Source organism: Larus michahellis, chromosome 3, assembly GCF_964199755.1.
Source record: "Larus michahellis chromosome 3, bLarMic1.1, whole genome shotgun sequence".
Taxonomy (NCBI): Eukaryota; Metazoa; Chordata; class Aves; order Charadriiformes; family Laridae; genus Larus; species Larus michahellis.
In genome coordinates this window covers 7380614-7396691 of record NC_133898.1, presented here as the reverse complement: position 1 = coordinate 7396691, position 16078 = coordinate 7380614, and the positions used below count along the sequence as shown (strand labels likewise).

The 16078-nt window shown below is 38.8% G+C and overlaps 1 protein-coding gene across 8 annotated transcripts in view; it reads left to right on the top strand.

Moving 5' to 3' along the window:
- SLX4IP (SLX4 interacting protein) overlaps positions 1-13071 on the top strand; it is a 79315-nt gene extending 66244 nt beyond the window's left edge. For all 8 annotated transcript variants that reach the window (XM_074578463.1, XM_074578461.1, XM_074578460.1 and 5 more), the window contains 2 exons: positions 9688-9797; positions 11302-13071. In XM_074578463.1, coding sequence (XP_074434564.1) covers positions 9688-9797; positions 11302-12115 — 924 coding nt within the window. In that variant the 3' untranslated portion in view covers positions 12116-13071. The remainder of the gene's footprint in view (positions 1-9687; positions 9798-11301) is intronic.
- The last annotated feature ends 3007 nt before the right edge of the window (positions 13072-16078 follow it).

Here is a 16078-nt window from a genome sequence, read left to right as displayed (position 1 = left end):
GAAATTAGAAAAGGAAGTGGGGAGTAGGAGAGCCTATCTTGATTAAAAAGATCTCTAAGTTTCCACTGAGTCTTCTTAAGTTACAGAGAATATTATACCGGAGAAAAAGATTCTTTTACACACAGGACATTACTCTTAAAGAAACAACCAACCAAACAAAAAAAACCCCTACATAGGTATGCAAGGAGGAGAAAGAATGCTAAAGATATGCCCACTGCTTATTAAATCCCCAACAGAGAGATATAAGCAAACTATTTAGTCATCTTCATACATGTCTGATTTTATAAATTGTGTTATTGTAACATACTTCAGGTACATTAGACGGTTCTCTTTCTTAAAACTCCTAAGAGCGTCAGTGACAGGATTTACTTGGATTTTGATTATGCTGGGAAGAGGCTTTTGGTTTTTTCATGAAAACATACTCTTAACTGTAATTAACAGATGACTTTTAACACTAGAGTACATGTTGCTGGAATAGCGTGTCTTTTGGAAGGTAGGATGAAAACTTTTTTCAGATAGCAATTTGTAAAGATTAGTAGAAGACTTTGTGGAATTTAGTTATCTTAAGTACCTTAAAGACTATTGTTAAGTGATATCAGATTGGGTAAGGGAAGAAGGAAACCCTGTGAAATACAATTGCACAATTCACACTGTGTAAGTGCTAATCTTGGCGTGGAACTGTGTGTGTATGTATGTATGTGTATCTATGTGTGTGTGTATATATATATATAAAAGAGATCAAAGTTAAACTGCTGTAATAGTGGGCTACTACTGAAAAGGTCAGTCTGCATCCCCTCTAGTTCCAGCTATATATTCCTTTCCTTTCTGGTTACAATGGACCAAGTGATTCTTCAGTCAAGAATGAATTAGTTCATTGACTTGATCCAGCAGAAAACCATTTATTTGTGAAGTTTCTCTGTTTTTTATTGGAGGATTAGTTTTCCGTCATGTCCGTTCACTGAACCAACTCATCCTGTAGCCTCGCAGTTGCCAAGTGCGACACAAAAAATGTTGCAGGAGCATGCAGCCAGGATTTGGATGAAGAAAGCAGGACCATTCCTTTAGGTAGCAGCTTTTGGAAGTAACATCCAAAACACACATTAACATTACATTTATTGTAATAATTTTCTTGTTGACGGTTTTCAATTTCATTATAATTTTTTAAATTTCATCAAATTTAGTTTTCATGTGTTTTTAGATAATGGAGATACAGCTAGAGGAAACCAACTTGATATTAAGCTGTAGTTTGGTAACTGTGTGAACGGTGTTCACTACTTTTTTTCAAAAAGTTAGAGAAGGGAAACTGCAGACTAATGAACCCCATACATATACCACATAGTGGAACAGACTAAAGAACTGCGTTTCTCTTTGGTGAGTTTTCCCTTTTGACACTTTGTCACTTTTTTCTACTCATCCTTCGTATTCTGCTCAAGCTGATGTAAGACTGATGATACTGAAACGTGCAGTCCCTCCTGCCTTCTCTTCTCTTGGCCATGCATTCTTGTCCTCAGTGTCCGTCAGTACTGGCATCTGTGGGGAGCTGGGTTAATTCATTGATCCCTCTGAAAACGGGGGGGGTTTGTTTAATTTTGTGGGTTTTTTTTGTTGTTTGCGTGGTTAGCTTTCAGCTGGATCACTTAGGTCAGACTCTCACTGCATGGCTGCATAAACGCTAGTGTCGATACAGAGACTTGGCAGGACCATGAGTTGGGTGAGGGTGAGATTTCCCTTGCAATGTCAGGATAGCTTTAAATTAGCTTGAATCATAAAACTGCTCTCTCTGAGAAACTGCATCGCAAAGTAATGATACTAATGTCTTTGACTTGGTCATAAAGACGAATGCTTCGGCAGTTTTACAATATTCCCTTTTGTCCCAGCTGTCTGCCTCTTTTCCTTGGAGATTACCACTCCTATATCTGAGTTTGCCAAAAGGGCTGTGTGCCTGGATCTCATCTTGCTGCGTATCACAGTCTTGTGGATTCAGGCAAATCAAACTTCCCTGATTTTTAAGTTAGCACATTGAATTGCGGGTGGGAGCAGCTGGGGCATGTGTGTGTGCTCCCTTCTGCCAACCCTGCAGCTGGGGGTAGGAACCTCCTGCAAAAGGGGCGGGAGGATACCTGAGAGCTGTAATGCTGTGAATTGCCTCAGTGAGATTTGCCTGAACTTGTCTTAGTTTCTTCTTATAGCTTACAAACTGGCTGATTTATTTTCTACATGGCAAAATTCTAATAGCTGTCTGCTGTTTGTTACATTAATGATCCAGAGAAACGGACAAATGATGAAATGAAATCTGACAGAATTATTTCAATTAGTCAAGACTAGAGAAGGCCGTGGAGACTTTCAGAGAAACCTCACAGAGCTGGGTAGAGGGGCGTTTGGAGTGTAAATGAAAATCATCTGTTGATAAATGCACAGCGTTCTTACTGAAAAGAGCAATTACAGTGTTCATGCATGCTGCTGAGTGAATTAACTCTACGATCTCTGGAAAAAGGCCAAGAAATCGCTACAAGGAACTGATTTGAAAACCTTTGTCCCATAGCGTTATTTCTCTGAACAGCAGACAGAACATATATGGAATGAAATAAAAATTAATACTTAAATTGTCTTAAAGGTAATAAGCAAGCTGAATACATCTTCAATAAAAGACTATGTACCTCTCATTGTGCAAGGTCCGGATGAAGGACAGCAGAAATATAAAAGGTCCTGTAACTGCAGTATAAATGATTAAGCACATAAAATGGTTTCCATGTGAAGCAATCTTTAAAAAGTAGGGACAAATTGAGTAATCTTTTACTGATTTTGGTAGTTGCCTCTTATATGAGTGCTCCAGTTGATTTAAATGTAACTACTTAGCAGCGTTCACAAGATCTCATTTGTCAAAGTCTTGTGGTTATTTAAGATATTATCATCTGTCATCATCCCTTCACCTCCCTCATTTTCCTCTCCCCTCTCACTCTCTTGCTGTCACAGCTTATGTGGGTGGTTAATGTGCATTTGAGCTGAGATTCTGGACTTTGCACTCGATGATTTTCTTTCCTCTCTGCAGACTTTGAGAGGACGAGCACCTCCAGCAAATGTGCAGGGTGGAAGGCTAAAACTAATAATGTTTAAAGCTACAGTGAGCTAAAGTTTTTATTTAGCTGCTGTGCATCTGCGAGATTTTGATGACTCTAGGAATTAAAAAGATTTAAATCACTTCAGTTTTTGATAATAATTCTCTATATTTCTGTTGGGCTAAGAATATTTGATGGATTTATTTTTTAAATTGATTTAAAAAGCAATCCGTTCCTCAGCCTTCAGCAGAAATTGGTTACGACTAATAGGAGTTTCATAACTTGACTGAACAGTAAGCTGAAATATATGATGGTAAAGTTCACAAGAGGGTTTTTGAACAATTTGTAATGATATGAAATTATTTGGAGGAACACATCCCCAGTGTGAGCTCGGAGATCCTGGGGGCTTTGGGGGTGGTGGTCTTTGTTTTGGAAACCAAGCTGAAACATTGACTAAACTGTTGAACAGTAATTATCTCCTGGGCTGTGCAGTTCTGTCTATTTTACATATTTTGCTTCTGTATAACTAGCAAGATCAAGAGTATTAGTTATTCTTTCCAAGATCTCCTACAGTTGTTAAACACTGTTGTAATTGTTCGAAGAGAACAGTTGTTTTTTAAAATTGATGTATTCTTTTCCATATTTTTTTTTTCTGCAAGGTTTAAGTGTATGAATCATCTTGTTCTATACATAATCTACTCTAAGTAGTATTTGGTTATGTCATATAACCCACGCTATATCTGGAAGGATAAGTACAAAGTTTAGTTCAGTATTATTGCCAGGTGTTTAAACATCTGTACTGGTTGACTCTGATACCCATTTAGATTTGGTAGGCAGAGAGAGGATCCCCATTTCAGACTGTTAAAAGTTGTACGGGAGTGGCCTTGCTTTTTCAGATACTCATGTGACAATTGAGTAGTAGATTCCTTCCCTCGTAGTTTGTAAGTTGGGGAAAAGGGGTCAGGCTCCACATAAAATTGCTATCTTCTTGTTTTATAAAAAAGTCTTTAAAGTATAAGACGTGTATATCTTGCGTGCATGTCCTCTTTCATAACTAATGGAGGCAGGAACCTTAAAATTGATGGGAAAGGCTAGCTAAAGATGCATGCTTTGAAGACATAGGTTTTCTTTAAAAAAATAAAATTCAGCATTAATAAACTTTACATTTTTCTTCAGTGTCATTGAGAGAAGTTATTTTAGTTGAAAAGCTATTGTCTTTTCCTCCGTTTCTTATCAGTGGACACTTTCTCTGAAGATAGAATCTGAGTCTTGTAGCATCAGTATATAAAATCAGAATGATTAATAGCTCAATTACTTAACATTAATTTTAACGCTTTTTGCCTTCAAGCAAATACACACAGCATGTCTCACATGCTTCTCACTAGGTAAATAAATCGTTTGTTTCAGGAGCACCTTCCATGGCTTTAGAAAGTGTTACGTATGTCCTTGCTATCTGGGTTACAGATGTGTATCAATTTTTAAAAAGCCTCCCGTGCAACTTGTTTGTTTTATGCCATTTACAGCTTATTAGGAATTTTTCTATTATCTAGCAAGCGTTCAAATGCAAATGTAGAGAACTCTGAATTTTCTACATTCAGAATAGTCTGGGATTCCGGCTAGGTGTAAAATATGATTCAAATCCGAACAAAAGACTTCAAAAGCAATAAGGCATTTTCCTCATAGAAGTCATATGCTTTAAGGTAATCTGATGATGCTTTGGGGACCTTTTGGAGTGTTTGGAATTGCCAGGATTTATGTCTAGAGCGAGAAACCCGAGTTCACACCTTGTATTTTGAGAAAGTGGAATGTGCATCACAGGGACTTGTAACAGATTGGGCCAGCCCTTGGACCAAATAGTACAAAGTAGGGACACTTGGCAGGCAAAAACTTAATAGTTAAGATCCATGGTGTGGTATCAAATCGAAATGAATTTTGGTAGCAGATAATGAAGACTGTACTGATCCAGGAGTTAGATTTTGCTTTCTGTGCTAGCCCACAGATAGGTTACACAGTTCTGCTCCTCACTGGACAGATGCAATTTTCTCTGGTTGTTTCTCCAATTCCAATCTTGAAAAGAATGAATTTTTTAAAACCACTAGCATTCCTTAAAAATATCTATTTCAAATGAAAAATCTGTACTCCCATATGTAACGTGGAACGATCCTTAATGTTTTTTACTTGGACTTACTGATATATACAGCAGAACAGTCCATCTTAAAACGTAGAGCAATATTCCTCAAGTCCAATCAAGGATCTGTATTTCAGGTTGAGAATAACATGCATTTCTGTACTTGGCAAGGTTCTATGAATGTTTTATGATGTGGTAGGAGTTCATAAGTAGAATTGCTAGGACAGATGCATCACTACATTGGCAGCGTTGAAAAATTTGCATCATGAAATCGTGGGTAGCTTTTCCTCCATGTGGGATGGGAAAGGGCAGGAGACTAGACCCAAAGTCCTGTCTCTGTCGATTTTCTATCAGTTAAATGATAGTATCTGATTCATCCTTCACCAACAAGCCTCCTCACTTGCTTTAGGAGCCCTTTTCTGTTTATCAGATTGTAAAAGTCCTGTCTGACCTCTCTAATCTGCCAATCATCTATTAGAAATGTTCTGAGACCTACAGGTTATCTTAGGTGGTTGAGCTCATGGTACTGCTTAGAGTGACATTAAGAGAAATGCAATTGCAAGCTCACATAAAGCTCCCCTAAATAACTGTTTCTGTCTAATTCCTTTTACTAATTTTAATTTTATTCACTTGCCTGGTATAATACTTTAATTCATTGCTTCGTCTACATTATTATATTCAGAGTCCCCTCTTGTATGGCACTCTGATACCAAATTTGATTGATTGGATCCGTTGATGTTTTCTATTAAGTATTTCTTTGATGAGCAAGTTGAGCCACATTCATAAATGCAATTCAGAAACAATGTGTGGGGGTTTTATTCTCGTTTTTTGGGTTTGTTTTTTGGGTTTTTTTTTTTTGTTGTTACCCAGACATGATACCTAATTATCCCTTAGAGTTACTGCATTGGAACATAAGCATGTGCAACTGTTATCCTGTGCATCGTAAGAGACAGCTAGAAAGTATGAAACCCTACGAGAGGTGGGAAGGGGGGCAGCACTGTTCACTTCAGCAATCTGTCTTTCAGCTCAGCATCCCAAACCCTAGACTGAAAAAAAAATATCAATATTTGTATGAGTGTTATTGTCAGGCTGAAAAGGCCAAACCTTTCACTCTTCTTCAAGATAATGCGTTGTAAGGATTCTTCACAAGTGCACATCCATAGGTAGTTCTTTTACAGACATTTAATGCTATATTGCTGAATTTGACTGCCCTGGAGAGAGCTCCAGATGGCAGTCGCCACTTCTATATTTTTGAGGGCGGCTTTTTCATTTTGAGTGAGATAGTAAGTTGAGTAGGTAGCGAAAGAATTAAAATTCAATTAGATAAGCCTTAAAGCAAGTACATTGTGTGCCTAACAGTCATGTTTCTCTGTAGGTCTTAAATAGAGGTTTTTATTCCCCAGACATCTCTTTGGATAAGTACTAAGGATCTTAAAATTGGGTTTTGAGAGGCCAGTATTATGAGCAGGTAAGGTAGCAAGACTTTGTGAGCTTCACTTCTGCAGGCCCTTCTTTGCCGAGTTTTAGTGACAAAAAAGAGTGAGCTTACCCTAGCATTTTAAGAGCACATATTTCTAATAGAACTTGGCAGTTCAAGGGCTAGAGAAGCATTTTAATCTTTTGTGCCCACCCAGTCTCTATACAAATGTAAATATGTCTGTCTTTAACAATTTGCCAAGAAATGTGGTTTTAATTTGTTAGCAGCAGTCCCACTCCCTGCAGCTCTTTCAGACTCAAGTCACAAGTCTGGCGGTGCTTTGACGTTTTTCTCTGTCATGGTGTCATTGTTTATATGATGTCTGCTTCTGCTGTCCTCCTTTTTATGCCTGGAATATTTTTCTTTAATTATTTCACTGCCTAAAAGGAATTTGGGATTACTAGACAGGATGAGAGCAGATTAGCTTTTTTTCTTTCTTTAACAAGTCTTGAAGTTCCCATAGGAAATAAATAGTATTCCCAAAACAGACAGTGTTTTTTATTTTTTTTTAATTAACTAAAATTATTAAATCTAATAAAGAAAATAAAGGAAGTATCACCAATAATGGCTGAGTGTCTTAGTAGTATATGGAGTGCCCATTGTTGTTATTTATGACTCTTTCTGCCTTCTATTGTGGACTTATTCCAGCCTTAGGGAGTTTACATCACTCCTAATAGCAAAAGGCTCTCTGGTTCCCACAGAGTCTTTCAAAGACTGACTCATATGCCTTATGTTAATTGTTCAGCTCTCAAAATACAGCACTTACAGGGTGTGGTTCCAAGGGGAAAATCTACTGTACTTAGAGGGCATGTTCAGAAGTGTTTCACATATAAATCATTTTGATTTTTAATTTTTTTTTAATGCCTTAACCCTTTTTTGTCACAGCGTTATGTGATAAGTTATTTGAAAACAAAATAAAAGGTTGACGACAGTGTTGTGAGGGAATGTGTTAGCCCTTCACCTCTGGACCATTAACTCCAGTCTGACTCAACTCACAAGTGACATGGCTTCGTCATCTTCGCCTCTCTCCAGGGTCTGCTCTTCACACCGCGGCGTGACGGTACGCTGCAGGCAACGATCACACACAGTTCATAATCAGATGCCAGTTAGAGCTGAGGTTTATTGCTTATCTGCAGTAGTGAGCACGTGTGGACAGGAACTGTCCCCAGTCCTCCTCTGGATTTTGTCCAAAGCGGTACTTTCCATGCGTTGCTTACCGCATCTACAAGAATTGCTGTAGTGGAGTGGTGATCCTGTCATGGTCTGCTGTGTCAAGGGCTGAAGAAGATTTAATAGAATTAGCCTTACCACTTACCATAAAGCAGAAATTCAAATGCTTCTGCTCGTGCTCCTCTTCTCTGGCTAAGTAAGAGTGCTCTCCAGCTGCGTTGGTGCAGCGTGATTGTGCAAGATCCTCCGGCCTGAGTTGTGTGAATGTTACTGGAAATCTGAATCGTTTCTACAGACTTTACCGTTAAGAGTCTGCGTCTTCTCTTAAAATTAGCAAAGCTCTCGAGTATCTTAATAATATTCCCTTCTTTAATAGTTTACAAAATATGAAAATGTATTTAGTCAAATTAGGGGAGTCCATACCTCTAACAAGAATAGAAGCAGCAATTAATCCCTCAGATTAAACTAGTTAGGCTTGATTTCTGAGGTTGAAATCACATTGCATGTATGTCTCATGTGTTTTCTGCCTGCTGTAAACACACGTGTTGCACCATTAGTGAACCGAACTTCATGCATCTAACAATACACACAAACACGTTTGCGCAATTTGCCTCTGAAAGGAAGGCTCAAAACAGCTGTAGTTTTTTAAACTGTCAAAATGGCTTTATTTCTTTGCCTGACTACCCTCTTTCTGCTTACAAAACAGGAAGTTGTTTTCACTGGCTTATTCTTCTGGAAAAAGCAGTGAGGTTTACCCCCTCTCCTTTAAAATAGAAATAAAAATGGGCAGGATCGAATCCCCCGTAGATGACAGGTTCCTGAGCAGTGTTCCGGGCAGCAGTCATGTCCACGCTTTAGCCTTGCGCCTCCGCAGTCCCTCTCTGCTTTCTTCAGTTCTTTCATACCACCTGGCTCCAGTTGTGCTGGCTTCATCGTGCGGAGCAAGAAACGGTATGAATAAGCGCTCCCTACGTCTGCTGAGCCCCGATCAGAAGTTGCATCATGCAGGCTGGGGAAGAAAAATGCTATCAAAGAAAAGGGGATGCACAAAGCCTCTTCTCTTCTTGACTTTGCCACATTTTTTTTCTCTCCTCTCCGTAGCCTCAGAGATAATACTTTTTTGAAGTATGTGGTAGTTAACAGTGAAGTCAGCAAATGGCCCTTCTCTCATTGAGATTGTTTCATTGTGAAAGGAAATGCTCACAGCTTGAAGAAGAAGAGCATTTTCCTTCCCTCCCTCTCGCCCCAATCTCGTATTATATAAAACCATGGTGCTGCTGTTAGCTGAGACCAGAAAGAATTCCCTTGTTGTCCTGTAGTCGCCAACCACTACAAGCTGTGAGCGTTTGAATGTTAGCATTAAAAGTTTTAACCCTTGCCTTCTTAAATGAGCAAATAACACTCTGTATATTTTTTGGTAAGTATGGAAAATTATGGGAATTCTTCTGAGAATAAGTGTATAGACCGCTGCGCCAGTCAGTCTCTTCAGAAAAAAAACTGACAAACATGCTCCTGTCTGCAAGAGAGATTCCTGGCATTTGTCACAGTTTGAGCCACAAAGATGTCAAATATTTGCCAACAGTTTCCTCAGACGGTTTGGAAAGCTCCGTCCTTTACATTGCAGTCTTGTTTGTTTGCGGTATATTTTAGCATATGAAATATGCTCGTTGGGAGTCTGAAAGGGGAGGGAACTGACTAGACTACCAAATATTAAAAGATTAAAAATAATTCTGTTTCTCTTAGACTGCTCAGATCAAAATAATAAAGAACATCTGTAAGTCTTAGTATTAGAAACGGAGTTTTATGTTGAATAATCATAGCTTGATGTTTTAAACCTGTGTTTTCTTTTGGAGCAGAAAGAAGAACTTTCCAATGGGACGTCTGAATACTTTACTGAGTCTGCTGAGAACAAGAAGCTTAAGATTAGTCTGAATGAACAGATAAAGCAAGACATCTTGAAAAAAATGTATGTCACTATTCTTTCTAAGGTGTAAAATGTATAATCTGGTAAAATTTGGGTAAATGGAATCTAGCCTATGTAATAAAACTTCAAATAATATAGACTCCTTTGCAAAAGATTATTTTAAATTACTAACAGACTACTTAGTGTAGTGTAGCTTATTCACTTTGGTGTAGATAAGCACATAAAATGATCGTCGTTGTTTTGTAGGGCATGAAAAAAGCTATTACAACCCACATAGATATCTCGCGTAGCACTAGGCAGAATAAAAACAGGGTGTTTTTTCCTTGAATGAAGCTCTGAGCCAAAATAAACGTGATGTTAGAATCTGGTGAAAAACACTTTGCAAATATAGTTTTGTTCATTTTGAGAGTCTGCAGTGTACCACCATACTAGTCTGGATCTTTGGTCACCGTTAACGAGTGTCCCTCGTGTAGTGGATGGAGAGGGTTAGTTAGCTGAACATTTTACTGGTCCTCTGCTGTACCAGGATGCTGTTCTTACCTGCGCAACCCCAAATCAGCTGTGGAATTGGGGATTTGCTGTGAGTCCTGGCAACTTTTCTTTTTACCCATGTTGTCTCATCTGTATTGTGTTTAGAAATGAGATTAGATTTGGAGGTAACACCAGCTCTACCTATTTTAGAGGAGACCCCTTTCTGAAGAGTTAGTTATGCCGACCTGGGAACTGCTTGGCATCAGCAGAGCAGCAGAAAGCAGTCTCAGCATGGGACAATCCAGAGCAGTATCGTCAGACTCAAAATCTTACATAGGCAGCTACAATACTTACGCATAAAGTTCATCTTGCAGCTGATGTGAAAGCTAGATTTCTGGGTAACGCACTGCTGAGGAGCGTTTCTGTACTGACACCCCATCATGTCCCTTGCGATTCCATTTTTCCTCTATAATTCCTTTAGAATATCATCTACTTGCATTGCCTAAGTCCTTCCCAGATGAACGGGCTTGATATTAGATGAGTAGTGGTTAACTTTAAAGTAATGCTTTGAAACGTCCTGGGAAAAATTCCAGAGGAACATTCTAAAATAGAGATTAGAAACTCTCACACAGACACACACACGCTGCCTCTCCCTGCCTGCCCCCCTCTATTCTTTAGATATACATTATGCATGTGAATATATGGGAATGGTTTGAAATCGTTTAGGCACTTATGAAATACTATTTTATCTAGTCTGTTTGGGAGGGAATTCAATATACTTATGCAGGGTTGACCTTTAACATCTGTAATGAATCCAGTTCTGCCTCTTGGAACAGAATGCGAACTCCTTCATGGCTTAGTCTTTAATAAATAGGGTTCCTCTAGTGCAGTGGAAAATCAGATGGATAACACTTGATATTACCCACGCTAGACAAACATTACTGCTTGTCAATATGATATACAGGGCTTTTTTCCATGTTCAGAAAGAGGGTTGACCTAGTGGTGTTTCGGAGTTTGTAAGGAGGGATGATTGAGGCAGAATTTAATTTAAAAACAAAATTCTTCTTTATTGCAGTGTGAAAAGGACAAAAACAAAGAAAAGTAGCACGAGCAAACCTCAAATCAGCAAGGACTTCAACAAAGTGTATCTTGGCTCAGTGGACTTGCAGACAGGGAACAGAAAGAACGACTGTCAGACTTCTCTCGGTCCTCAATCTGAAGTGAAATGTAGGAGTACAGGACAGCTAAAAGACGGCATAAATACAGCTGAGAGCAACTTGGAGCTTCCTGTTTTAGAGCTGGAAAATCACGTTAATCAGAGACAGCCAGATGATGTTAGCAGCCAGCAAAAACCTCACTCTGTGGAGTGGCTGAAGTCGAGTCTTCTAAGCGAGAACCCCCCTTGTAGCTATGAGTCAGCACTGCTGGGTCCAAAACAAAGTCTAAAAGTGACCAAAACACAGGCTCAACAAAAGAGCTGTGGTGCAGAAGAAAAGTTCAGGAAAAAAGTGTCCTCTGAAGGGGCTTCTTTAATTCCTAGCAATACAGAAATGAGTAAGTGCGATGATGATTGTTTAGGTCTATTCCTGGCGGAGAAGACCCCGCTTAATTCCTGGTTGTTTTCTAAACAAGACATGACAGAGACTGCTACGTCTGGTGAGGAGTCACTAACTTTGGGAAAAAACCTCTCCCGGCCTCTTTCTGTGAGGAACAATATACTACAGACAAACAAAAATGAGCCGAGCACAACCACTGAAGAATTGCCTGGGATGCCATCATCGTCTTCAGAACTGCAGCCTGTGTCTTCAGAGGAGCTTACCCAAAAAAGAAAAAAAGAAGCTGAAAATGGTCTCAGGAAGTTGAAACTGCGAAGGCTTAAGAAGTCATAAAGTCTGAAATATTACCTTGATGGCACGGGTGGACAGCCAAATTTGTGTTTGGAAAGCAGATGCAAAAAGTAGGAAGCAATTCAAAATATTGAACAATAATAAAAGTGCAAAGACAAAATTAGCTCAAACTTTTAAAGAAAATTTAGTTAACTAAGTTTCTTAGTCATTTGGAACTGTAATGAAGATAATTCTGTTAAGTCATTTGGAATTAGGCATGAATATTGTATGTAGTATTTATAGAAAGAAAAATCTTATAAAATAATATTTACTAAGCAAAGTTTTAGATCTGTGTATGTTTTAGTACCATTAAAAAGTCATATCAGCTGATGGCAGCAAAAGTTAAAACCGCTTTCCTGATCTGTTAGCAGCTGCAGATATTCAGTGTTTTGCTTGTTTCTGAACACGTAGTTTATTTTAGTAAAAATTAATCCTTTCTCTCTCTGTGTTAGGAAGTTCATGCTTTATTCACATGGTCTTTACAACAGTAAGGCGAATTGAGGTTATTTCAAATAAATCTTTAACCAGGATTTAACGCTGCTGGTAACTTAAGGCCCACCTTTTCGGCGAGGTTTCAAAACAACTTGTGCAGTTTTGATATGACCCTGTATTTCTAACCCGGGTTGTGGGCACAAGCGATCGTGCATTCAGTCTTTGGGAGAAGGAAGATTGGTTTATATATGTAGTCACCTGGATGTGCAAGCATTGCTATTGGGAAAAATTCATACATAAACATGCATACACATCTTTGTGCATTGACGCTTCAAAATCAGGCCTTGTTGGTCTGCAAGGACTGTTTTTCAGGTGTTAGCGATACCCAAGTTATTTCTTATTTTAAGATAGAGGTAATTTTTAATTGTACAGTGCATTTTAACACTGCTTTTGCAACTTGTATGGAAATGTAACTTTTTATTTCATGCTTATCTTTTTAAAGTGTTTAAAATAAAATTTTAAGCAATTTTCTTTCATCGTTCTCTCCAAAACAGCGCGACCACAGATGTTTTATGTGAAGCAATTGTGAAAAATACTGCTGACACATAGCTGTGACTGTGGATGTCCTCTTTTAGGTTAAGACGAAGATTCACATCAATGAGCATTAGATGGGTAGCGTAATCCAGGTCCTTATGAGAGTTAGCAGTTGACAGCAAGAAACTGCCAACTGAGCAGCTTCTTCCTGCTATAAACAGCTTCTGCTTTTGCCGTAAATCAAAAAGATTCTGCATGCCTGCTCTAAGACGTTTTCTCTTTTTTCTTTCAGCCTGTTTGCGTGCTGTTTCTCACAGGGCTTTGCAGTAGCTAATGCTTACCAATCTTCAGGCTCTGCAAAAACGGCTTTCCTAATAACAAGCAAAAGCGAGGCTGCAAATGAACCGGGGTATGGAGGAAGAATGGCCTGAGGTCTGTTTACTGTTGTCTTTTTATGGGCATGAGATACTGGGCCAGGAAGGGAGTAAAAAGCACCTTTTTGATGGACTTAAGAGGTGTAAGGACATTTAACGAAGTATTTATCAGAAAAATAAGAGTGATTGAAATAGAATCATTTAATAGTTTATGTTAATGTTTTAGCATCTATTTTCTGGATGGCTCATGCTTGCTTTTCCAAACTGGCAAACGCACTGATTGTATGTGTGAAAATCGGGGATGGTCTTGAGCAAGTATGCCCCAAACTACTATTGCTAACAGTTTGGGATTCCAAAGCTTCCCTTCTTGCCTCTCTCCTCTCCAAATCCATTTAACTCGAGTATTAGAAACCAGAGGGCAACCGCATATAGAGTTTGTATCATCACATGCTGTTATTATCTGTATTTCAACCTTAGAACTATGATTTAGTTTTAATCTGAACTGAATAACATACCTGCACACACCCTTACAAATGGATGTCATACGTACATGGGGGGCTCGGGTAAATTAAATCGTTGTCTGTATAGCTAAGAACGCTTGATTTTTCCTTCAGGATATTTTGTTATGTTGCTTACAATGCTGTTTCCCATAACCTCGTTGATAGCAGGGTAATCTTTTTAAAATGGTGATCTTGTAACAGTAAGAAATGCAGGGCTAGATTGATTAAAGCTCTTAGAGCCTAGAGTCAGAACAAACACCAGTGGACTTTCTCAAAAGTGCATAGCTGCATCATTCTTACTGTAATTACTGACTCGTTAGGTTCCTAGGCTCTTTGTAGCTGCGTACTTAGAGCTTAGTTACTTTAAAAAGTTGTCTGTTAGATCCCCTCGGAAAGGCAGATATTCAAGGAAAAAGCTTTGAATTCATGCTCGTTTCTGGATTTTAGATGGTGTTGCTGCTCAAAACTGTGCTTTTTTTTTAGAATAGTCCTACTGCACAGACAAAAGTTTCCCTTTTGCAAACCTTAGGGGTGTGTTACATGACGCCGTGACGTCCAGGCTGTATCGTTACCATATGCCTCTGTTATCTCTGCGCTTTAAGCCCAAGGTTCTCTTCTCAGTCTTTGCATTTGCCTTTATCTACAATCCACCTGCATCCAGATCACTGGGAGAGGTGTGCTCTGACACGCTCTTGAACCACAAACCTGATTTCTTAAATCAGGTTTGGGGTGGGGGGGTGAAGAAGCTGGAAACTGAGCTGGAGTAAAATTAGCAATTTGCAAGTCTTGGCCTTGGCTTTCTGTTCCCAATTTGCTTCAGAGCAGCATTAGCATACCTTTCTGTTAAAAGGAATAAATATTTAAGTCTGTGTTCAGTTCTGAAACTGCCATTGAAGCACAGAAACTAATTCTTTGGTTCATTTATTTTTTCATGTAGATTTGTGTGTTGTATTGGTTTGGGTTTTTTTACTTGCAGAGCTTCTTTGAACTCCTCTGACACATGTGTAGATCTGAGACTAGCTAAAGCCCGCAGTGCAGAGCTTACATTGAAAAATACATATTTGTCTTAAAGAGAAACAACTGTTTATTCTAAACCAGGCAGCTTTGGTGGGTTTTTTTGGTGCTTTTTTTGTTTTCTTTAAATGAATCATCTGGTTAATTTGGTCTGTGCTGTTTGCTGATAGTGAAACAGTCCTTTCCTAGCCAAACACTTTCTCATGTGTGCAGACTATCGTTTCCATTATTCTTTACATCAAAGTACTTAAAAAATATTTGTTTAGCTAACTTTTGTGTTTAAACACACATCAAAAGCCAGACCAGCCTTTTACATAGTTATTTATAAAGAGGAAGCAGGCTGATGTGAAATCTCCCTTGCCCACTGTTGATGGGTAGGAAGGTTTTAACTATCGCAAGAGTTATTTTGAGTAATAAGCTTTGTGCTAGTTCTGATATTATCTGCCAGGTTGTAGTTCTGCACACCAGGGTCGAGAGCGTATGTTCGCGTCTTATTACAATTGTGTAGCCGCATTTCTGTCTTACGCTTGGCTTGAAGAATTTCAAGAGCACCTGTTTCTAACAAAAAAAGGAGTATTTTAAGAACCAAAACTTCTCTTGCTACAGAAAGTTTTGCCCAAGTGTGGTGTTAAGTAGCCTTCTGAAGGCGTTTGTTTTGTCAGTGGGAACTTCCTTCCCTCTCGCCCCTCTGCAGGTGGGTCACCGAGTTCTAATTGACATTTTATATCATCATCTCATTGGCTTTTGACTGAAAAATGGATTACTTCTCAGGAAGAAGATGGAGGAATACTTTTTTTGTTTGCAGTTCAAACGAGAAAGATTTAAAATGCATTAGACTATCCCAGATTGCGTGTTATGAGCAGTTAGCTCCTTGCCTATATCAGTACCTAATGAAAGGTTTAATGCTGTATTAAAACACTGTAATGCAGGCTTGAGCAAACAAGGAACAGTATCAAGAGTCGTTTAGCCAGCAGTGGGAAGTGTGGGTTGGCCTCAGAAATTAGCTTTAATAAAAGGCACTCCTCACTTCTTTGCTTTCTGCTTTTTTGCTTCTCTAATAAGCATTAACTAGCATCCAAAACCCGACGTGAAGGAGGTGATGTGGGATGGGG